Genomic DNA, 24,699 nt, shown 5'->3' with positions numbered 1-24,699 from the left:
GGCCGGATCAGCGCTCTCTACGTTTGACGCACTAAGGGAAATGCTCAGCTCCTTGTGCCTCAGTCTTGTACAAAGATAATGACACAGGGAGGAGGGCTTAAAGGGGCTGTACAGGAGTAAAAAAATAAAAGATGATTTCATACAAAAACAGTGCCACACCTGTCTAGTGCGTGGTACTGCAGCCCAGCCCTATGGAGCTGATCTGCAACCCATGTAGACGGGGGGCCTCGTCTGGGAAAAAAAAAAAAGCAGCCATTTTTTCTAATCTTGTACAACCCATTTAAAAAAAATATTACACCACTTATTAGGGGAATGTTTTTTGGTCTTGATGTACAGTGTGCGCTCTCAATTTTGGGGATCCGGTATGGAGATAGGTGCGGGTCTCAGAAGTGGGATGGCATAGCCTAGCACAGGGGTGGCCAACCTGTGGCTCTTGAGCCACATGCGGCTCTTTGCTTCTTCAAGTGAGGCTCTAGCTGTGAAGCCAGGAAAGCTCACTCTCCACCCCATGCTCAGATCTCTTTTCCCGATAGGGCACTGTTACTACTCTGCAGCTCCAGCTCACTCTCCACTATGTCCTGATGCACACAGTGTGAGAACGTAGTATGTGGAGACACGCACTATGACCTGACATTGTGCTCATCAGGTCACAGTGGAGAGCGTGTCAGACCTGCAGAGTAGCAGGAGCCCAGTGCCTGATCAGGAGAGGGAAGATATTTTTTTTAATTTATAGAACTGAGCATGGGGGTCTGATCTTAGCATGGGAGGTTCTGATCGGAGCATGGGGGGGGGGGGGGGGGGAGATCGGAGCATGAGGGTTCAGATTTGAGCATGGGGGTCTTGTTTGAGCATGGGTTGGTCAGGTCTGATCATGGGGGGTCAGATCTGAGAAGGGGGAGATCTGAGCATGGGGGGGAGATCTGACACTGGGAGTCTGATTTCTGTTGCCTGATCCGAGCATTGAGGGTCTTATTTTGGAGGTCTGATGAGGTTTGGGGATCTTATTGTAGGTCAGATTAGGATTGGGGATCTGATTTAGGAGTCTGATCTGAGGTCTGATGAAAAATACATTTTTTTTTTCTCTGCTAATGAAAAATAAGAAAAAAATATTTTTAGCAGATCTCAGATCGGATGAAAAATATTTATTTTATCTTATTTTTCTTTGTTAAAACCTAGGTGCATCTTGTAGCGCGAAAAATACAGTTACTCGTGTGTAATTGTATAGCGTGTGGCTCCTGGTAGTCATATGTTGTTGTTTTTTTGGCTCTTTGTGTATGTAAGGTTGGCCACCCCTGGACTAGCGAAATGACGCCAAAAGTCTAAACGACACAACCCCTTTAATAATACACCAGTAAAGAAAGCCTGCTCAAGAAATGAGTATACAGTTATGGATTACTGCAGCGACTTACATCTTCGATGTCTTCTTCGGGCGTTGCTGGCGTCCTGTCCGTTTTATCGGTGTTGTATGAGGTGACTGACGAGGTTTCTGAATCAATGGATTCTTCATCAAATCCAAAAAACGTCTCCACAACATGCCTCTGAAGAAGAGAGCTGCTGGTTACTGAGCGGAACGCCTTGCCCACCATGCATGCACATTCCCCATACTGACCGTTTTCTTTACTGGCTTAACCCTTTAACACGACAAAAACACATTACAGTGATACAACAAAACGTGTTAAAGTGACCATCATGGCGCAGCTGGTGTCAAAACAAGGCTCGTTTCACATATGTGTTAAAGAAATCCGACAGAGCAGTCTGCCTGAGTTCTCTGGATCCAGTATAGCCGGATAGTGCCGTGAGCCGGACCCCATTGACTAAAATGAGATACAGCAGGGGTCTTGCCGCTACCCAGCATATATGTGGGCAAAACCTGCTTCATGCACCAATTTCTGACTGTCCGAATCCTGACGTTTATGCCGGGACACAGTCAGATCCCCACTATTTCCCAATATAGTCAATGGGGTCTGGCGGGCACGCGGCAGTCTCCATGTTGGAACAGCTTGCCGGGTTTCATAGACTAAGCCCCCAGCACCTATAGTGGACCTACAGAAATATATTAGGGGGTTTCAGAGATGGTAAATTTTACACTGAAACAGATGATGAGAATCTGGAGAAATCCGCAAAAACAAAGAACAAAAAAAGCTTTCAGAGCTGCCGGGAATTTCATGCACCCGCTCTATGCATTAATGATCAGGCCGTCCTAAAACAGCCCAAGTCTGAATGGAAAGAATATAAATTCCCGGGTCTATATTTGGTACATTATAAGGCCTCATGCACACGGACGTTTTTTTTCACGGTCCGCAAAACGGGGTTCCGTTGGTCCGTGATCCGTGACCGTTTTTCCATCCGTGGGTCTTCCTTGATTTTTGGAGGATCCACGGACATGAAAAAAAAGTCATTTTGGTGTCCGCCTGGCCGTGCGGAGCCAAACGGATCCGTCCTGAATTACAATGCAAGTCAATGGGGACGGATCCGTTTGATGTTGACACAATATGGTGCCATTTCAAACGGATCCGTCCCCATTGACTTTCAATGTAAAGTCTGGAGTTCTGTTATACCATCGGATTGGAGTTTTCTCCAATCCGATGGTATATTTTAACTTGTAGCGTCCCCATCACCATGGGAACGCCTCTATGTTAGAATATACTGTCGGATATGAGCTACATCGTGAAACTCATTTCCGACAGTATATTCTAACACAGAGGCGTTCCCATGGTGATGGAGACGCTTCAGGTTAGAATATACAAAAAAACTGTGTACATGACTGCCCCCTGCTGCCTGGCAGGTGCTGCCAGGCAGCAGGGGGCAGACCCCCCCCCCCCTGTTTTTAACTCATTGGTGGCCAGTGGGCCCCCCCTCCCCTGTTGTTAACTCGTTGGTGGCCAGTGTGCGCACCCCCCTCCCTCCCTCCCTCTATTGTTTTAATACATTGGGGCCAGTGTGCGCGCGCCCCCCCCCAACCCCCCTCCCTCCCTCTATTGTTTTAATACATTGGGGCCAGTGTGCGCGCGCCCCCCCAACCCCCCCTCCCTCCCTCTATTGTTTTAATACATTGGGGCCAGTGTGCGCACCCCCCCAACCCCCCCCCTCCCTCCCTCTATTGTAATCATCATCGGTGGCAGCGGAGTAGAAGATTTTCATACTTACCTGGCTGCTGGCTGCTGCGATGTCTGCGTCCGGCCGGGAGCTCCTCCTACTGGTAAGTGACAGGTCTGTGCGGCGCATTGCTGTCACTTACCAGTAGGAGGAGCTCCCGGCCGGACGCAGACATCGCAGCAGCCAGCAGCCAGGTAAGTATGAAAATCTTCTACTCCGCTGCCACCGATGATGATTACAATAGAGGGAGGGAGGGGGGGGGGGGGGTTGGGGGGGTGCGCACACTGGCCCCAATGTATTAAAACAATAGAGGGAGGGAGGGGGGGTTGGGGGGGCGCGCGCACACTGGCCCCAATGTATTAAAACAATAGAGGGAGGGAGGGGGGGTTGGGGGGGGGCGCGCGCACACTGGCCCCAATGTATTAAAACAATAGAGGGAGGGAGGGGGGGGTTGGGGGGCGCGCGCACACTGGCCCCAATGTATTAAAACAATAGAGGGAGGGAGGGAGGGGGGTGCGCACACTGGCCACCAACAGTTAACAACAGGGGAGGGGGGGGGGCCGCACAATGATATTCAAACTGGGGAGGGGGGGGTCTGCCCCCTGCTGCCTGGCAGCCCTGATCTCTTACAGGGGGATATGATGGGGTTAATTGTACTATCATATCCCCCTGTAAGAGATCGGGTGCTGCCAGGCAGCAGGGGGCAGTCTTGTACACAGTTTGTAGTGTATTCTAACTAGAAGCGTCCCATCACCATGGGAACGCTTCTGTGTTAGAATATACTGTCGGATCTGAGTTTTCACGAAGTGAAAACTCAGCTCTGAAAAAGCTTTTATGCAGACGGATCTTCGGATCCGTCTGTATGAAACTAACCTACGGCCACGGATCACGGACACGGATGCCAATCTTGTGTGCATCCGTGTTCTTTCACGGACCCATTGACTTGAATGGGTCCGTGAACCGTTGGCCGTGAAAAAAATAGGACAGGTCATATTTTTTTCACGGCCAGGAAACACGGCTCACGGATGCGGCTGCCAAACGGTGCATTTTCCGATTTTTCCACGGACCCATTGAAAGTCAATGGGTCCGTGAAAAAAAACGGAAAACGGCACAACGGCCACGGATGCACACAACGGTCGTGTGCATGAGGCCTAAGGCCTCATGCACACGAACGTATTTTTTAACGTCCCGCAAAACGTGGTTCCGTTGTACCGTGATCCGTGCCCGTTTTTTCTTCCGTGGGTCTGCCGTGATTTTTGGAGGATCCACGGACATGAAAGATGAAAAAAAAATCTAAGTCAAGTTGGCCATTGAAATGATAGGAAAAAACGGACACGGGTCACGGACACGGATCACGGACACGGATGACAATCTTGTGTGCATCCGTGATTTTCACGGACCCATTGACTTGAATGGGCCCGTGAACCGTTGGCCGTGAAAAAAATAGGACAGGTTATATTTTTTTCACGGCCTCGAAACACGGGTCACGGGCGCGGTGTAAAAACGGTGCACAAGCCGAGTTTTCTACGGCCCCATTGAAAGTCAATGGAGCCGCAGAAAAAAACGGAAAACGGCACAACGGCCACGGGTGCACACAACGGTCGTGTGCATGAGGCCTAAGGGTGCTGCTACACTAGGTTTTACTGGGGAAAAAACCTTGTGCATTGGATTACAAATGTTTTTTGGGATGGCATTTGTTTACATGCATTTTTTCCAAACCTCTTTTTTTTCCCTATAGAAGACTCCATGGGAAAACACCACTAGATAAAAATGCAGTGTCTGAAAGGCCCAGAGGCCAATGTGTAATACCTGTCTGCTGCTTTTTAACTCCAAAAAACCTGCCACCCAAAAAATGCTGCTTTTTCTTTTACACGTAGTCTGATGCCACCCATAGAGAGTTTCTGTCATCCAGCAGCAATGGAATCTCCTTATTTCTGGAATTTGCATGTCAGAATATCACACACACCTCTACCCTGTAGGAGCAAAGACCGGCACCCAAGGGCTCATCAGATGTTGCAAAACTACAGCAGGCAGTGCATGTTGGGAGTTGTAGTTGAATGCCAGCTGTAGAGCGACATGTGGCAGATGTCTGAGAAGACACGAGCGCTGGAGTACAGGAATTCCAACAGATGCTGGGTTAAAGGAACTTTATTCTAGCTGGCACTGGATGAGAGTAGTTGTTAGGAGTAGACTAGTCATAATACATTCGCTAAGCTGTGCATCAATGCGTTCCAGTGATGGTCGGCGCAGGGAGACGCGTTTCTACCGTTACTGTACCCAGGGGGACATCGCCAGTGTCCCAGAGCATCACACCGTGTTATACGGTCATTAATCCCAAGCACAACAATAATTAACAAACACCAAACAGACACCGTACTGGCTGTGCACATGCTAATGAACACTGACAGGCTTTGCTTAAAGGGAATCTGTCGCTGAAATTTTTTTCTGCCAGTTAAAACCAGATCGTGACATGTCCTTTATTTAAAAAAAATATATTATATGGTTTTTTTGTTATTCCACTTCCTGAACACGATTATGTGGGCTGCCATGTTGTCTGAGCTGTCCTTAACAGCGTATATAGATATGCTTCCCGGCAGCCATCATGGGCCATAGACACAACAGACAGGAGGAGATCTGATCGATTTATATGGGAGACTTTTCTAGGCGTGACCTGTGCAGAGGTCAGGAGGGGGTAGATGAGCTGTGATATCACCTATTGGGAATGGTATCCTCTGTTATCTATACATAGGTGATAGCTGTGATTGTAATCCTGTCTGTAATGATAAGCAGATGACTGCAGTAAAGTGATCAGTACAGCCTATTAGTAGGCTTAGTGGCTACTGTGAAAACTGCAGGATTGTCCATGTCAATATCTGTAAAAAACAAATCAAAAATATCACTAATATTTCTTTACAAATATGTTTAACATAAAACATGATTTAAACAATAAGTCATTTCCCGAAAAAACAGCGAAGCATACTGTTTTGGCAGACGGACTCCTGAAAAGAACCCTCATTATAAACTATGGGCTCCATCGGGCGCCTTTAGTTTTCATCATATAAAGAATCCAGCGTTGCCATTTCTCCCCCGTTTTTTTTCTTTTGTTGTTGTTGTAGGAAAAACTGGTGCAGACGCGAATGTAGCCTGCGTCATCTGAGCTCCCACAGTACGGAGCAGGGCTATCCCTTTAACCTTATACACTATAGCATAGCTGCAGAATTGTGCTACACATTGTTTTCTATGTAATGCAATATTAACATGGTAACAATCCTCCAAAACGGCAGGTCTTGTGGGATTTTTCCATAATTTATGCACATGGGAAGCCAAGACTAGCTTCAATCTCGCCATAAAAGACCTAGGGCTAAAAAAAACAAAAAAAAAAACACTACAGAGCTTTACAGAAACACCGATCAGGAAGTGTTGTCATGGGGAACTGCGGCTACTTGGTTAGAAATCTCAAGCTCAGAGTCGTAAACAAAAAAAAAAATAAAAAAAAAGGAGGCAGGATTTACTATGCACCAGTTAGTTTTCTTTGAACATTTTGCACCAAAAAACTGGTGTGCATGGGGGGGGGGGGGGGGGGGCATGGCTTCACATAAAAGGGACGTGGCCTAAGGCTGAGTTCACACGAGCGTGACAGATTTGGTCCGGATGCGTTCAGGGTGCGTTCAGTTAAACTCGCACCATTTTGCATGCAAGTTCAGTCAGTTTTGGCTGCAATTGCGTTTAGTTGTTCAGTTTTTTCCGCGCGGGTGCAATGCGTTTTGATGCGTTTTTCACGCGCGTGATAAAAAACTGAAGGTTTACAAACAACATCTCCTAGCAACCATCAGTGAAAAACGCATTGCATCCGCACTTGCTTGCAGATGCAATGCGTTATTAACGCAGCCCCATTCACTTCTATGGAGCCAGGGCTGCGTGAAAAACGCAGAATATAGAACATGCTGCGATTTTAAAGCATTGCAGAAGTGATGCGTGAAAAAAAATGCTCATGTGCACAGCCCCATTGAAATGAATGGGTCAGGATTCAGTGCAGGTGCAATGCGTTCACCTACTGCATTGCACCCGCGCGGAAATCTCGCCCGTGTGAACCTAAATGTGCCTCTGTGCATTTTTGGAGTACAACTACCCCAATTTATAGGTGGTGTAATCTTAGATTTATTTTTTTGGGCGTACAGACAAAATTTTAGGTGCACAGATAAAACTAGCACCGTGATGGCTAACCTCCGCCACACCAGCTGTGGTAAAACTACAACTCCCAAGATGCACACTTGCTTGGCTATTATCAGAACTCTATAGAAATGAATGGAGCATGCTGGGAGTTGTAGTTTCACCACAGCTGGTGTGGCGGAGGTTAGCCATCACGGTGCTAGTTTTATCTGTGCACCTAAAGGAGTGACGGAGGTTAGCCACCACTGCGTCTAGCGCATAAATATGGCACTGGATTACCATACTTCAAATTTACAAAGGTCAGTACATTTGTCTCTGATCCATATTCTTACACAGTGTGTACAAGTGCAACACTATTCGTAAACCCACCCTACTCTGTACTGACTCTCTATATGCCCCGCATATCTTCCCGGGCCCCGCATTAGTGGATGGGTTTTGCCCGTGGTACTCTTAAGCGATGCTTCATGACAACTTTATAAAGCTGACCTAGATAGAAGATTGAGGTGTCAGATGTGATCACGTAGGATACATGATTGTAGAAGTCTGATCAGCCCCAGGTGGGTGTATAGATCATGGTTATGTTCGGAGTCATGAAGCTTACAGTGCAGCATAAATGCCGATCGGTGACTAGGAATCTGAGCCAACGTCCCGGCCCTGCCACAGCAGATCTCATCGCTTATGTGTTCCTGTAATATCGTATTCTACATGACCTACTACAAACAACTTATGCAACCCTGTGTAATGGAAGCTGTGCTGTATCCCTCTGCACCTTCTGCTTTGGTCTTCACTGCAGTTTTGCCATTATATTCATGAAACAGGAGGCTCAGGATGAGCTGAGACCTAGATCACTCCTAAATAAAAAGTCTCTGAAACCATATAGGATATGACAACCTCTCTTAGTGCTCACCCCACCATCTAAGGTCACTTAAAGGGGTTAGCCCATGAATAAAGTAAAAAAAAAAAAGAAAAAGAAAATCAAACCTAATCTACTACATGACAACCTCTTTCTAACAAAGCTAGAACCAGCCCTGTACCTCACATGGATCCCGAGATCTCCCCATCCTCTGCTCCAATTGTCCTACTAGATTTATTTCCAGCTGTCAGTTTAGGGGGCGTGTCCTTTCTACTGCAGCTGGTGGCAGTTGAAGGATGGAACCGAGCATGTGCGTCCACCTCAGTGAGGAGGACAGAGAAATTAGAAAAAGAGCAAACAGCAGGTGGCGCTATACAGATAGATTTAATTGAATAACTCGTTAGTTATAATACATTTTAATTCCATGCCCATTACAAAAGTATTCAGATCCAGGTGCTGGTTTGAAAACTGTAGGAAGTTTTCCTGGGACAACCCCTTTAAGTAATGCATAACAGCTGTCGGATGGACAATCACTTTTTTGTTAAATTTAAGGGCAAAGCATTGCTTTTTTTTTTTACACCAATAAATGGCCAGTTACCGTCACTTACTTACTATCCCTGCTGCACTGCATGGAATAATGGGGTAGCAGAGGCAGACAAAGACCTATAGTTAATATGGATGTTATATTCTAATGGTGGGGGGGGGGTTCAGTTGTTACCTACTGCAGGTAAATCTGCATATTATCTCGACTCAGTGAGAGCTCAGTGAAGAAAATGTACACAATGACGACTGCATAAATGAGGACCCTATAGAGAGGGGTAAATGACAAATTCAACACTGCTACACCTGCATGCAACACATATAAGAAAACAAGGTATATACAAAGATAAATAAATTGACATATTATACGGAATATATATCACACACATATACTGATTCCCACATAGCAAACAAAGCTAGGATTGGTGTAGGTTCATCAGTACCCCCGTTACCTTCGTGCTTATAGGTCAGCTCCTGGCATCCCGAAAAATACAGGCAGACTAAAGCGCAGAGGCATATAAAGAAGGAGAAGTACAAGATGAGTAGGAAATCTTCCATTGTGTGAGAGCGAAGAGCACCCACTTCAGTAGCTCTTCGTCTATTCTCTGAATGGTCTGCTCAGGCGCTGCGGCGATGGACCGCACAGGAAGTTTCTAGCCTCCCAGAAAGCTGGGAGTGATTGGGGGGGCGCTATATTAATGCCTGCTTATAAATATACCGGAGAGCTGCTCCACCTCATCAGGACTGGGCGCAGGTAGCCTGCCACATGTGCACCAGGTCCCCAGACTATTGCATGTGAGCTCCGTATAGCTAGCAACAGTAACCAGGAGCCGACAGACGGAAACAGGAAAACTAAAAATACACTAAAAACACAAAAACAGCTCAATAACCTTCACTGTGCGGTAATGGACAATTTAAAGGGTATGAAGAGTCAGTCTGCAGTTTGTCGGGTAACGTGCGTTCACAGCTGTTCTGCCAGGAAATAAAATACGTTTTTCTAAAATCCTAGCAATAGTTTAAAAGCGGCGCAGGAGAAAGTGAGGGTCAATTGACAAAACAGCCTCCCTTCTTCAGGGATCAAAAGTTGTACTGGAGTATTAAATATGTCTACATCTAATCCGTTCATGAACGGCGACGTCCTGTCCACCTTCGTAAAGTGTACAGGCTCACAGATTTGATTTCTCTCTAAACTTTTGTAGCCAGTGAGGGGGCAGTATGGGATCGGCGAGATGCTCCTGCTAAGCCTAGGTAATAATTATTAATGTACTGCTCCCTAATTAGCTATAAAACAGCCAGATATACAGGGACAAATAGTGTCCAAGCAAACAGTACCCAGGTCTAGAGCAGTCAAGACTGTTTGCATCCCTGGTGGTCTAGGGCAGTGAAGAGATGAATTCCCCCCCCCCCCCCCAGATTAATGTCTGCATCCTTAGTGGAATAGGCAGGGAAGGTGTTAATGTATGTATGCCTGGCGGTTTATGGCAGTGAGGAGGTTAATTTCAGTAGAAGGGTCCATTCACACATCCGTATGTGTTTTGCAGATCCGAAAAAACACGGACACCGGCAATGTGCGTTCTGCATTTTGCGGACCGCACATCGCCGGCACTATAATAGAAAATGCGGACAAGAATAGGACATGTTCTATTTTTTTCGGGAACGGAATTGCGGACCCGGAAAGCACAGTGTGGCCCCATAGAAATGAATGGGTCCACAGACTAAGGTGGCTACTTACACCATCACTGGTGGTCTAGGGCTTTATTAGCTTTATTGGAAAAGATTCGGTATAATATGTAAATTTTCACGCAGCCCCATTTACTTCTATGGGGCCAGCGTTGCGTGAAAAACACAATATAGAACATGCTGCGTTTTTCAGTGATGCGTGAAAAACAACACTCATGTACACAGACCCATTGAAATGAATGGGTCCGGATTCCGTGCGTTCGCATCACGCATTGCACCCGCGTGGAACACTCGCTCGTCTGTAAGGGGCCTTATACACGTTAACTATCACGTGTCTGCCTATTCACTGAGCAATCTTCAAGTGGGGTCATTAGTTATTAGGGTGATGGGCAGAACAGACCCCGTTGAACAAATCGAACCCTTTCCCTTACTAATACAATCGTCACATTCAGAGTTAAATCTGGTGACAACTGCCTGAGATATCATTAGTCTCGAGGGGCGCTGCAGCAGCAGGAGGTGTCCTAATCTCCTAATCCGAGCTGTAGAATTTCTCATTTCTCATGCTGTTCAGCCGTAAACCTCAGGAGGAACAAGACAGGTAAAACCCTTCTGGCTAATGTTATTCAGATGAGCAGAATGTCGCTGATGATAATATTACACCGTTTATCTAGAGGTCATTTGTAATATAATGGACACCAAAGGAGAAGGTAATTGTGAAATCAGCAGAGATCCACTTACATCAACGGTATAAAGCATATGAAAATAATAAAATCACTGCACGTTAGAAATCTTGTTATCTAAAGATGGTGTCTACTGTATATCCGGGATCAGCAACTTTCGGCACTCCAGCTGCTGTGAAACTACAACTCCCAACATGCACACTTACTCGGCAATTCTTGCAACTCCCACAGAAGTAAAAGGAGGATTCTGGGAGTTGTAGTTTCAGAACAGCTGGAGGTTGCTGATCCCTGGTCTATATGATGCCCAACAGCTGGAAGGATCTAGGTGCGGGCACTAGACAGAACTCTGATCCAGATGTATAATGCTCATGGCACACAGCTGAAAAGTACATTTGTGTGGATCTTTTAAAATGCTCCGCCCAAATGTGCTTTTCAGCTGGATTCCAGCCACAGTATGCAAACTTTAGATCAAAGCCCTGTCTACTGGGCACATGTATAGTCAGTCAATAGTGTACATAGAAAAGCAGGAACCAAAAACTAAGATCAAAATGGGCCCCTTTGTTATGGCGCCAGGTTTTGCCATCCAGAACAGAAGGGCTTGGTATATCTTTCCCCCCATATCCTTTCCATGACCCTTAAAGTGGTTGTCCACTCTTACTATCGATGGCCTATCCTCAGGATAGGCCATCAATATGTGGTCGGCAGGGATCCAACACTCCGCGCCCCTGTAAAGCTTCATTCACACGTCCGTGCTCAAATCCATGAGCAGGTGGTTAGTAATGCATCCGTGAAGCTGTCCATGAAGGATCCGTGTTGGGTCCGTGTGTCTGTTTTTTCCTGTCCGTGTTGCATCTGTGTTTCACTGACACTGAACAGCTAAAAAATTATTTTCAAAGCATTTCTTCTTAAAGGGCTTCTGTCACCCCACTAAACTGTTTTTTTTTGTGTAGTTATAATCCCTATACTGCGATTTATCCATACATAATGTAATTAATCATTTTGGTTCAGTAGATTTTGCTAAAAACGTACTTTTATAATATGCTAATTACCCGTCTACCAGCAAGTAGGGCGGCTACTTGCTGGTAGCAGCTGCATCCTCCTATCCTAAAGACGCCCCCTCCGCATGTTGATTGACAGGGCCAGCGAACGGGATCGTCCTCTGGCTGGCCCTGTCTGCTATCAAGATCTCGCGCCTGTGCCGTAACTGCATTCAGTCGGCGCAGGCGCACTGAGAGGCGGACGCTCGCTCGGCTGCCCGCTCCATCCTCAATGCGCTGCGCCGATGACGTCATCAAGTACACCCGGAAGAGAAGACGCCAGCGATGCCGGCGTCTTCTCTTCCGGGTGTACTTGATGACGCAGGCGCACTGAGAGGCAGACGCTCGCTCGGCCGCCAGCTCCATCCTCAATGTGCCTGCGCCGATGACGTCATCAAGTACACCCGGAAGAGAAGACCCCCCTCGCATTTAGCCTAGGTGCCTGCTCAATGATTTGAGCAGGCACCGGGTTCCGATCACCGCCAGCCGTGTCCTTAAGTACCAGGACATAAGGGCGTACCTGTACGCCCTGTGTCCGGAAGAGGTTAAGCTACCTTAAAGGGAACCTGCCACCAGTTTTATGGTGTCCTAACTAAGGGCAACATAAATAAGTGACTGATTCTCTTAGCAAAATGCTGGGTCGCTTTCTTTAATTGACCCAGTCAATCTGCCAACATCCTATATTGAAAATCTCCAGCTGATAATGATGAGTCATGAATATTTATGAGCTCCTGACTCTCCCCGCCCACCTGCTGCTGATTGACAGTTATTTTCCATATAAATCAGCAGCAGGTGGGCAGGGGAGTGGCTATATCTCTGAATTAAATAAACGCTGGACTCATATCAGCTCATTAGCATGCGGCATCTTTGTGTGTATATTATGAGGTAACCATCTGTCACAGCAGTAAGTGAATACATCTAAGGTACTTTTTAGTAGTTAATGATTATATACAATTAGTTAGATTATAATCAAATATCCACATGACAGGTTCCCTTTAAGTGACTATAACTAGGAATCACTAGATTGGCAATTGTATTTTGTGATGTACATTAATCAATTACATAACACAGCATTGACTAAATTCCAATACAGTGCTGCCACCTGCAGGCCTATATTGGAATATACCAGTGATAGGTATCGGCGCCTCAAGCAGGCCCCGGGCTATTACTGTAAAGTAATAGCTTACCCGCATTTTCACCACTCAGATGCTGTGGTGACATTTGACCACGGCATTTGATGGGGTTAAATGTCTGCGATCAGCGGGTGATGACTTTCGCCGCCATACATGTACAGCAGAGGTTGTCAAGGGGTTACACTATGATTGATGTAAAAAAAAAAAAAGGGGGGAAATCATACAGTACATACTTTCTAACAAAGCTAGAACCAGCCCTGTACCTCACGTGGATCCAGAGCTCTCCACATTCATTTGTGCTGTAGCCGTTTCCCTGTAACTGCCACGTCTTCTAACAGAAGATTTAAATTAAGCGCATGCGACAACCTTAGTGAGGTGGACAGAAAAGAACAAACAGCAGGTGGCGCTATACAGATTATTTTTTTTTTTTTATAGATCACTGGCTTTACTACATTTTTATTTACATGATAAGTGATTTGGACCGGCACTCAAAACACCCAGAGGAATGTGGATCCAAACTAGTTTATTCAGATACAATCAAATAAAATAAATCAAAATGCAATATTAATCGATGGAAATCGATTATAAAAAATCGACTACAATGGATCGATCTAATAAAATCGAGAAGGTAAAATACATGCATAAAATTAAAAAGCAACTAAAAAACAATATCCTTAATCGATAATTACTAGATTTTTCTGGAGACCTAGATGTTTCTCACAATTAAAGTCCCAGTGTAACAAGCCCATATCATATGGGTGAGTCCCAGTGTAACAAGCCCATATCATATGGGTGAGTCCCAGTGGAGATGGTAAAAGCTGTGTCCCAGTAGGAGTAATCAGGATTGTATCCTCAAAGCTCTATATAGAGAACAGGGTTTTTCCTATTCAGGCTAGCATAGATGATAAATGCAACCAACTTTCACAGTTCAACGTATAGAATTTTTGTTACTCACAACCTTCGGTGCTGAGCAAGAGGTTCTTTGTATGGGTATTGTTTCAGGTGGCGTCCCACCATTCACATCCAAGTCCAGTAGTACGGATTTCCCTCTGCAGCAATTCTCAGGATTTCGTCCTAGGATATCACAGGACTTGCTCCGTCTGTAGGTTTTCGTGAGTCAAATAGACAATTTTTCCTTATGTGATTGATTTCAATACATGGCCATGTAAAATAGCAGTCGAGTTTACACACAGGTACTCCGCCCAGACGCGTTTCGAGATAGCTTATCTCTTTCTCATTGGGTAACCTGTGGTCTGAGAACCTCGACTTTTAAACTCTCCACCTCATTCCTTAATTGTCCACATTGGATTCCAACAGGTGTTGGTAATTTGGTTGGATGGTTACCACCCCTAGTTGTTTCAAAATGAGGGTTTCTGATTTTTTTAGGAAGCATCTGGTCTATTCTTGTCGATTATTTATACTTAGACATTTTGTCAGAATTATCGAGTGTGAGAAATTATGTATCACATATATAAACAGCAGACAAAATACATTCTTATATCTATATCTTTGGAATTGCAATCACACATTAACTGCTACAATAACCAGTTCTTCATTCCAATATTTCATTTATTGACATATCAATTCCTACTTAATCCTTATTTTGTTAACTCAAGCCCAGGCAATATTTTTCTTATTCGATTATTATATTCATTCGATTTTTTATTTTCTGACTTCTTCGATTTTACTCGATTCTTTTCAGATTTTTCCCGATTTTATCTATTTTTTAAGAAAATTATTATTTTTTTTTTTCGATTTTTTAACTCATAATGTGTATGTGCGTTTTTGGTGCGTTTTTTTCAGATATATGTGCGTTTTTTATGCTATGTGTGCAAAAACTCATTTATTATACTCAATGCGGAATTTTATCAGAAAGATATTCTAAATCCATTTATCCCGTTTTGAGTGTGAAAAACGTGCTCTATTTATTTTGTAAGTGAAAATTATTACTCTAATGTGCCTGTAATATATTACTACCATCATGTACTAACTTTTTTGTGAAAAATTATAAGTGATATGTAAAGTTCTGAATTGAACCCAAAAATCTCAAGGTTATAATTCAGGCCTGCTGGGAGGAGGCTACCAAAGTCATAAATTCTCCTAGACTCAGCCCGTGACATTTTCATGATGTGGTTGCCTCCCCTCCAGTGTACGTCTACCTTCTCCAGCGCCACATAGGAGATACCCCTAAAGTCACTATTGTGTACAGTTTTAAAATGCTTTGATAGTGAGTGGTTCTCGAAGCCCTTTTTTATATTATTAAAGGGTTTCTACCACTTCGGTGTCACATATTTAGCTGTCAGACACTAGCGATCCGCTAGTGTCTGCTCTGCCCAACCATCCTAATATAATTGCTTTTGGGGCAGCCGTTTTGATAAAAAATGAACTTTTATTAATATGCTAATGAGCCTCTAGGTGCTATGGGGGCGTCATTAGCACCTAGAGGCTCCGTCTACCTTCAGAAACTGCCGCCGCCGAGCGCGTCCCTCCAGCCCGCCCATCTCCTCCTGAATGCGATCCTCCTTGTGAGCGCCTGTATTCCGCGCATGCGCAGTGAATGTCTGACAGCTTCCCTGCTCAGACATCTCCACTGCGCCTGTTCCTCGGAGCACTATGGCGTCATCGCGCAGGCGCAGTGGAGATGTCTCAGCAAGGAAGCGGTCAGACATTCACTGCGCATGCGCGGAATACAGGCGCTCACAAGGAGGATCGCATTCAGGAGGAGATGGGCGGGCTGGAGGGACGCGCTGGGCGGCGGCAGTTTCTGAAGGTAGACGGAGCCTCTAGGTGCTAATGACGCCCCCATAGCACCTAGAGGCTCATTAGCATATTAATAAAAGTTCTTTTTTTTATCAAAACGGCTGCCCCAAAAGCAATTATATTAGGATGGTTGGGCAGAGCAGACACTAGCGGATCGCTAGTGTCTGACAGCTAAATATGTGACACCGAAGTGGTAGAAACCCTTTAAGGTGCTCCGAGATCCTCACCTTCAGGGGTCTCTTCATTCTGCCAATATATTGTTTTTGGCATGGGCATTGGATCAGGTAGACGACACTGGAGGAGTCACATGTCAAACAGCCCTTAATGTCTAAGGAGAAACTGTTCTGAGTAGATTGTACTTTGGTTGTTTTTCTTGGGAATGTCGTGCTCCTACATCCCAGACATTTACCGCACCTGTAGAAACCATTCATGTTTAACCATTTCTGGAGAGTGGTACCATCTTTTTTTGTATGGTCTCTAATGGATGGTGCGATCTTTAACCCTAGATTAGGGACTTTGGAGAATGTGATCAGAGGGGAGGTGTGTAGCATGGGGCCTACAATTTTGTCCCTCAACAAGAAGTGCCAATGTTGGTTAATGATACAACGTACCTGTTTGGCTTGTGAGCTGTATGGCAAAATTTCCTTAATTCCTTCCTATTTTCCTTTTGTGTTTTCGGTTGGAAGAAAGTCTTCCTATCTATCCTCCTTACTTTTTCCAAGGCTCCCTCTATGACCTTTTCAGGGTAGTCTTTGCTTCTGAATTGTTCCTTCATTTTAATAGATTCATCCTCAAAGCTTGATGCCTCGGTACAGTTGCGCTTAATACGTCAAAACTGACCCGAGGGGATATTCAGAAGCCACTGTGGTAGGTGACAACTTGTAAACAGTATGAAGCTATTTTTTGCAGTCGGCTTATTGTAGGTATTGCAGATGTATTTATTTTCGTGTCTTGATATTTTTATGTCCAAAAACTCTACATGTTCCTGTCCTACCGTGGGCACAAAGGTCAAGTTCATATTGTTGATATTTAGACTTTCTAGGAAGGGTTGCAACTGTCGTGCATCTCCACCCCATATAAAGAGGATATCATCAATGTAGCGACGCCAGAGGACCAGGTCCGTCCCCAGTTTGGGACTGATGACATCATGTTCCCATTGTGCCAAGAATAAGTTGGCATAACTGGGGGGCGAACCAGATAGTTCTACAAAATAGTTATGGTGGAGTATAAATGTAATCCCCTCCATCAAGAAACCCACCTGCTGAATACAAATGGTGCCATCTATCTCGAGCTGGGATCTTACAGCCGACATTCCCAGATCATGTTTAATGCTGGTATAGAGAGACTGGACGTCCAGGGTGCCCACAGTCTAATTTACCTGTACGTCCAGGCCCTCCAAGACACTTATAATCTCTGTGGTGTCCTTAATATATGATCTGGTTTTCTTCACCACAGGTTGCAATAAGGTGTCAATCTACTGGGAGAGATTTGATGTAAGTGATCCTATCCCAGATATTATGGGTCGCCCTGGTGGATTTGCCAGGCTCTTATGTATCTTGGTCAGACAGTAGAAGACAGGTAGTCTTCCCTGTGTGCCCAAGATAAAATTGCGTTCCTGTTCCGACAAGATCCCATCCCTCAGACCCGCATCACAGTATTTGGTCAATGAGGTGGAGAGTTTAAAAGTCGAGGTTCTCAGACCACAGGTTATCCAATGAGGAAGAGATAAGCTATCTCGAAACGCGTCTGGGCGGAGTACCTGTGTGTAAACTCGACTGCTATTTTACATGGCCATGTATTGAAATCCATCACGTAAGGAAAATATGTCAATTTGACTCACGAAAACCTACAGACGGAGCAAGTCCTGTGATATCCTAGGACGAAATCCTGAGAATTGCTGCAGAGGGAAATCCGTACTACTGGACTTGGATGTGAATGGTGGGACGCCACCTGAAACAATACCCATACAAAAGAACCTCTTGATCAGCACCGAAGGTTGCGAGTAACAAAAATTCTATACGTTGAACTGTGAAAGTTGGTTGCATTTATCATCTATGCTAGCCTGAATAGGAAAAACCCTGTTCTCTATATAGAGCTTTGAGGATACAATCCTGATTACTCCTACTGGGACACAGCTTTTACCATCTCCACTGGGACTCACCCATATGATATGGGCTTGTTACACTGGGACTTTAATTGTGAGAAACATCTAGGTCTCCAGAAAAATCGAGTAATTATCGATTAAGGATATTGTTTTTTAGTTGCTTTTTAATTTTATGCATGTATTTTACCTTCTCAATTTTATTAGATCGATCCATTGTAGTCGATTTTTTATAATCAATTTATTTTATTTGATTGTATCTGAATAAACTAGTTTGGACCCACATTCCTCTGGGTGTTTTGAGTGCCGGTCCAAATCACTTATCAATTTACCCAACCAGAGTAAGGGGTGGCTCTTTTCGTCCAGAGCACCTAACGTGATCACTCATAGTGAGCCATCTGTTTACTCTTTCCAAGTACACCATTTTTATTTACATGCAATCCAAAAGTATTGAGACCCAGGTGCTGGTTTGTTGTTGTAGAACCCCTAAGATTGGACCCCCCCCTCTTTTTTCCCCTCTCTACAAAGCAGTGGTAAAAAATTAAATAAAACATTTTTTATTTTATTTTGCATCAAGTCTACTGAGCGTTTTATGCCGGTAACCACTGTTCTAGGAGTAAAATGCGATCATCATCAGCAGTACACTGTAGGGTATTGATTGTGTGCATGCAGGACTGACTGAGTCTGACTAGTAGTACAGTATCTGTTATCAATCAGAGTACATGAGGCTCTGGTGACCATAGTTATACGTCTTTGGTCATTCATTATACACATTAATATTAACCCCTTAATGCATTACGACATACTTATACGTTGCATGTTGCTGGCTCGTGTGCTTAGCCTGTGACAGCCAAGAACAAAGATAACTCCCAACCCAGCCTTTTAACTCCTCAGATGCCACGGTCAATAATAAAAACCTTACCAATATTAAACATTAATAAACCCTTGTCCTATTGATCATATAAAGAAAACAAAAACAAAAAAATTAACACAATAATTGGTACTGCTGGGTTTAAAAATTATCAAAATATTAAGAAATTATGTTATTTATCCCACACAATTTGGCCACTAAGCAGAAAAAAAAAAAATTCTAAATCCCCTAATTCATAGGAACATAAACTACAGCACACCCACCTCCAATTTTTCTCAATACTTTATATAGAAAATTAAATAAAATAGTAACAAAGTAAAAAGTGTTCCTTCAAAAACTGTGGAAAAATAAAAAGGTTATGAGTGGTGGAAGGGAGGAATGGAAAAACTAAAACATTACTGCAAAAATTGGGGTTAAAGTACATTAATATTGTATCCTCCAGTCCATGCAGTGACATGGAGGGAAACAGCTGCTTGGCCAAATTTGTTGCCAAGGACCTGGTGGGCATCCCTAGGGGTGGAAGCCCAGCACCTGTAACAGTCTTAGTCAGCCCTTTCCCTTCAGGTCTATACTGTAGAAGCAGCTGTCCACCCGTATAAGTAAAACAGCAATATTTAGTGAAACGGCTCAAAAAGCCAACCCCTGATTTCTATTTTCTCTTCGAAAGGGCTCTTTTCTTTGAGAGGACCACCCCTCTAGAAGACAACTTATTTCTCTCTAACTTTCGGTGGTTATCTAAGAGAGGCTTCTCTGCACCGCAAATTGATTTATCAATGATGAAAAGTCGGATGATTTTACAAGTTATGGAATAGCCCCACCATCAGGACAACACAGGTATTTTATAGAAGGTCCATCATACTAATACTGCCACGCTGCAGAATGTACCACCAGAGTACCTGAAGATCCTCCGACATAAGAGCAGGAAACAAAAGTCCAGCAGAAGACAACCCCCATTTGGAGGTGGCTTTGGAGCCAATCACTTGGCACTAGAATTCATCTTTTATAGGTTATGATGGCTATGTACAAAGCAATTACAGTACAAGTGGATGTGTTCTGTAGAGCTGGAGGATAACTCTCAGGATCTTAGCAGTATCCCCTTTTGGACTATTCTCACACAGAGCTCTGGCAGCATTTAGTGAAGACCACGTGAATAACAAAGAACAAATAAGAGTTATAATTTTGGCTCATCTTGTCAGACCTGTACATTAGAATCTAAAATCGGGTATTACTCGAGTCTGAAATCAGGCTTAAAGGGGTTATCCAGGAATTGATAATCATGACCAATACTCATTATCAGATTGGCGGGAATCAGAGTCCTGGCACCCCCATCTATCAGCTGTTACAAGGAGCCGCCACGCTCACCAGAGCTCTAGTGAATGTAGCCCATTCAAGGCAGCGTTCCAAGTACAGTGCCGTACACTGCATAGTGGCGGTGCTCGGTATTGCATCTAGCCCTATTGACTTGAATGGGGCTTCTTATGCGGCACAAGGGTCTTTGGGCCCGGTAGTGACTGCTACCTCTGCACACCCTATAGCTACACCTCTGCGCCCTTGGTTTTGGCCCAAAATCACTGATGGAAAACACTGACCGAACACTGACTTAAAGGGGTATTACCTATCCACATAGCTGGAACCAATCACAAGAATGAATGGAGCAGCTGGTTTAGGGCACGCCACCCGCTCCATTCACTCACCTCCTGCACTCCCACTGAGGGCTAATTCACACGACCGTATATTTGTGTCCACACTGCTGACCCATTCATTTCAATAAGGCCACATAAGATCCGTACGGCACACTGTGTGCTGTCTGCATCCGTACTTCCGTTCCATGGCCATGCAAAAAGATAGAACACGTCCTATTCTTATCCGCAACTGCGGACAAGAATAAGCATTTCTATCATAGGGTTGGCCTTCGGTTCCGCAAAATGCCAAATGCACGCGGGACGGTATCTATGTTTTGCAGATCCTCAATTTGCAGACCACAAAAACGGATACGGTCGTCTGAATCAGCCCTGAGAATGACTAACAGCCAAACACATGCACAACCAGCTGCTCCATTAGTCCCCGTTCTCGTAATCAGTGGGGGTTCCAGTAATCAGATCCCATCTAATTGTTATAACCAGAATACCCCTTTAAAAGGGTTTTCCCTCGATTTATTGTCTGACTAGAGCAGGTCCTGAAGGGGCAGAGCATGACACTGGAATTCTCTCCTAGTCCTGCACTGGCCCCTACCAGGCCTTGCACTAGATATAACAAAGTAGATACATTTGGTCTGGAGTGTCCCTTTAAGATGAAAAGTAAGAAGTCTGATGTACGTTGGAATAAATGCCTCTATTCTTACAGAAAGTATTATATTTGCTGCAGCTTTCCTGGGGTTACAATTGTCCACCAGGTTATGAGGCAACAACATCCTGTCTGTTTTTTGCACACTATCCTAGAATACTATGCAGGGGGATTTACTATACCTCTACACCAGCTCTGTGGTACAGAAGAGTCGGAAATTTTGGAACAAGTCTCATTATACTTTTTTTTTTTTTGTGTGTTTTTTGCAAAAAAGAAAAACCTGGGTGGGCCCACTGCAGCCGGACATATTTACCACCAGAAAACTTTACACCTGAAATCTACGCCAGCTCCTTGCTCCTTTCTGCTCCATAGACCTCCCAAAGATGCCCCCAAATTATTAGGAGGCCTGTGCCTCTTAAGTACATCATACGTTAGCATATTATTATTTTTTGTAATTAAGTCCAGCATACGAAACACCAGTCATCGAGGGGTGATGAAACTGAGGTATGGTATGTAAAACAAAAACTATAATACCTCCTGTTTTAAGATAAAATTCTTGTCTTAAAGGGATTTGTCCAGGATTAGAAGAATGGGTGTTTTTTTAGTCCCCAGAAACAGTGCCACTGTTCTCCACAGGTTGTGTCTGGTACTGCAAATTCAGCCTGAGTCCATTAAAAGGTGCCAGGCTGCAATACCAGGCACAGCCAATGAGTGGAGTTGTTTCTGAACTAAAAAGGAAACAGAACTTAATCCTTGTCAAATCTCTTTTTTGGCTCCTTTAAAGGGGTTGTCCAGGTTCAGAGCTGAAACCGGACATATCCCCATTTCCCCCCAGGCAGCCCCCCCTGATATGAGCATCACAACATTACATTCTCCGATGCTCTCCTTTACCCTGCGCTGAGTAGCAGAGGGCAAAGGCTTTTTCTAGAGTTCCGTTGACGTACCGGGCTCTCCATGGATAAAGCTAGGCGGACGCTTCTGTCTAGCAGTGAGCCCGGTGACGTCAAAGGGCTTTAGCTCCTGTCCTAGCCTGTAAAACGGCTAGGGCAGCGCTAAAGCCTGCCCATCAGTGTCGGTAATGTCAACGCGAACAATGCTAGGAGGAAGCCTCCGCCTAGAAGTCTAAAAAATATAAGCAAACAGCCCTTGCCTTGCACAAGGGAGAGCATCGGAGCATTAAATGTTCCGATGCTCATATCAGGGGGGCTGCCTGAGGGAAAATGTGGATATGTCCAGGTTCATCTCTGAACTCTGACAACCCCTTTAAGTCTTGTTCAATGTAAGCATTCAGACTGTGGTTTTCCTTTACTGTACTGATGGGTAACAAGTTAGACACTGTTATACAGTATAAAGGCTGTGTCTGTGCTATTCAGCAGGGGATCTGGATGCATATGTGACACCCCGGAGTGGTGTTACTATTCTTCCACTCCGCTACTGTCTTTTATTGCTAACACCAATGTCATTCTTGTATGTATTTCCAGGTCCTTCATAAGTGTGCACTGATATTGTTATGCAACTGTTTTCTAAGGGTACTATGCCTGGCTCACCAGCAGGTGGCAGTGTAAATGGAAGACAGATACTTAGAATGGAAGTGGACGCCAGTAGAAGTGGGCCAGTCCTGCATCCTACCAGAACGGAGGGGCAGCAGTGCTAGTTAGTTCTAGTCTAGACAGTGAAGTGTAAGCCTGAATGCCTGAGCACAGTCACAGCCAAACATGCCTATAACAGCCAGTGCAGGCTAAGCTATGCTTGCCATGGAATCAGATGTATGGAAAATATAGCAACCAGAGGAAAGTGTTCTTCGGCTGGAGCAGGAGCCACAAAAGGGAAGTAGCTTGTAGAGCACCCACACTCCATGCTAATTTACTTTACTGAGTTTCAGGAGGGAGATAACAGTCAAAGGCACCCCAATCCAAGGATACCAGAACCGACCGAAAGTCCAGTAACCAGACCCAAGCAGAGAGAAAGAAAGCAGATTTATTAAGCGTGCCTGTCAGCCCAGCAGAGAAAGCGAGAAAGCATAGTTACCAAGTTTGCCTGCCAGTATATGCCAAAGCCTGCTGGAACCAAGAGAAAGCCTGAATGTAAGAAAAGCCTGAATATTGTCTGGAATCAAGTTTATCCAAGTAAAGCTGCTGTTCAAGTTTATCAAGGTCTGGACTTAAAGGGGTTGTCCGGGTTCAGAGCTGAACCCGGACATACCCTTATTTTCACCCCGGCAGCCCCCCTGAGCCTAGCATCGGAGCATCTCATGCTCCGATGCGCTCCCGTGCCCTGCGCTAGATCGCGCAGGGCACAGGCTCTTTTGTTTTTAATAACACACTGCCGGGCGGTAACTTCCGCCCAGCAGTGTGTTCGGTGACGTCACCGGCTCTGAGGGGCGGGCTTTAGCTCTGCCCTAGCCGTTTTACTGGCTAGGGCAGAGCCAAATCCCGCCCATCAGTGCCGGTGACGTCACCGGGGTTCCTGTGAGCCCCATGGAGAGCCCGGTACGTCACCGGAACTCTGAAAATGCCTTTGCCCTGCGCGATTTAGTGCAGGGCAAAGGAGAGCATCGGAGCATGAACTGCTCCGATGCTCATGTCAGGGGGGCTGCCGGGGTGAAAATGGAGGGCTGTCCAGGTTCAGCTCTGAACCTGGACAACCCCTTTAAGTTATTCTTCATCCCATAACTCAACTATTCCCCTTTATTTGCTTCGGAGCCTAAGCTTGGGGTCCTGCTGTATCCAGGTAGTAGCACCGTGACACATATAGGCCGCACCAGACCACTCAGCATTTATAAAGACCTGGGACGCGATAGGGCCCTGGGGGGGCAGCACGTTGCACATATAGATTTCCATACTTCCACCCACAATCACAACATACGTCTTAGAACAAGTAAGTCTACTTTCACACTCGCGTTTTGGCTTTCCATTTGTGAGATCCTTTCAGGGCTCCCAGAAGCGGTCCAAAACGGATCAGTTTTGCCCTAATGCATTCTGAATAGAAAAGGATCCGCTCAGAATGCATCAGTTTGGTCTCCATTCCGCTCTGGAGGCGGACACCAAAACGCTGCTTGCCAAACGGACCAGTACTAGCACACAATGTAAATTAACGGGGACTGATCAGTTTTCACTGACACAATAGAAAACAAATCCGTCCTCCATTTACTTTCAATGGTGTTCAAGACGTATCTGTCTTGGCTATGGTAAAGATAATACAAACGGATCAGTTCTGAACGGATGCAGACGGTCGTATTATCTGAACGGATCCATCCATGATGGATCCGCACAAAACGCGAGTGTGAAAGTAGCCTAACAGTCTTAGCAAGTAAATCCCATGGCCCACATGTACTAATGTGAGTGCACTATGACACTGCCATAAATTGTGCCAGAATTTTGGTGCAAATTGGCACACACAGTTTTAGAAAATTCCATTTCACCTAGCTTAACCAATGAGACATGGTGTGGCTTAACTGGAAAAGGGAATGGCCTAAGATGTGCAGTTTGTGCCAAA

General features: G+C 45.0%; 1 protein-coding gene across 4 annotated transcripts in view; it reads right to left on the bottom strand.

Annotated features, from left to right (window-relative positions):
- Nucleotides 1-24,699, bottom strand: part of JAKMIP1 (janus kinase and microtubule interacting protein 1) — a 184,414-nt gene that overhangs the window by 57,731 nt on the left and 101,984 nt on the right. For all 4 annotated transcript variants that reach the window (XM_044282079.1, XM_044282239.1, XM_044282315.1 and 1 more), the window contains exon 9: nucleotides 1,410-1,538. In XM_044282079.1, the coding sequence (XP_044138014.1) occupies nucleotides 1,410-1,538 (129 nt within the window). The remainder of the gene's footprint in view (nucleotides 1-1,409; nucleotides 1,539-24,699) is intronic.

The sequence above is a fragment of the Bufo gargarizans genome, chromosome 1 (assembly GCF_014858855.1).
Source record: "Bufo gargarizans isolate SCDJY-AF-19 chromosome 1, ASM1485885v1, whole genome shotgun sequence".
Classification (NCBI taxonomy): Eukaryota; Metazoa; Chordata; class Amphibia; order Anura; family Bufonidae; genus Bufo; species Bufo gargarizans.
The sequence above is the reverse complement of the archived record's forward strand: the minus strand, read 5'-3'. Positions and strand labels throughout refer to the sequence as shown.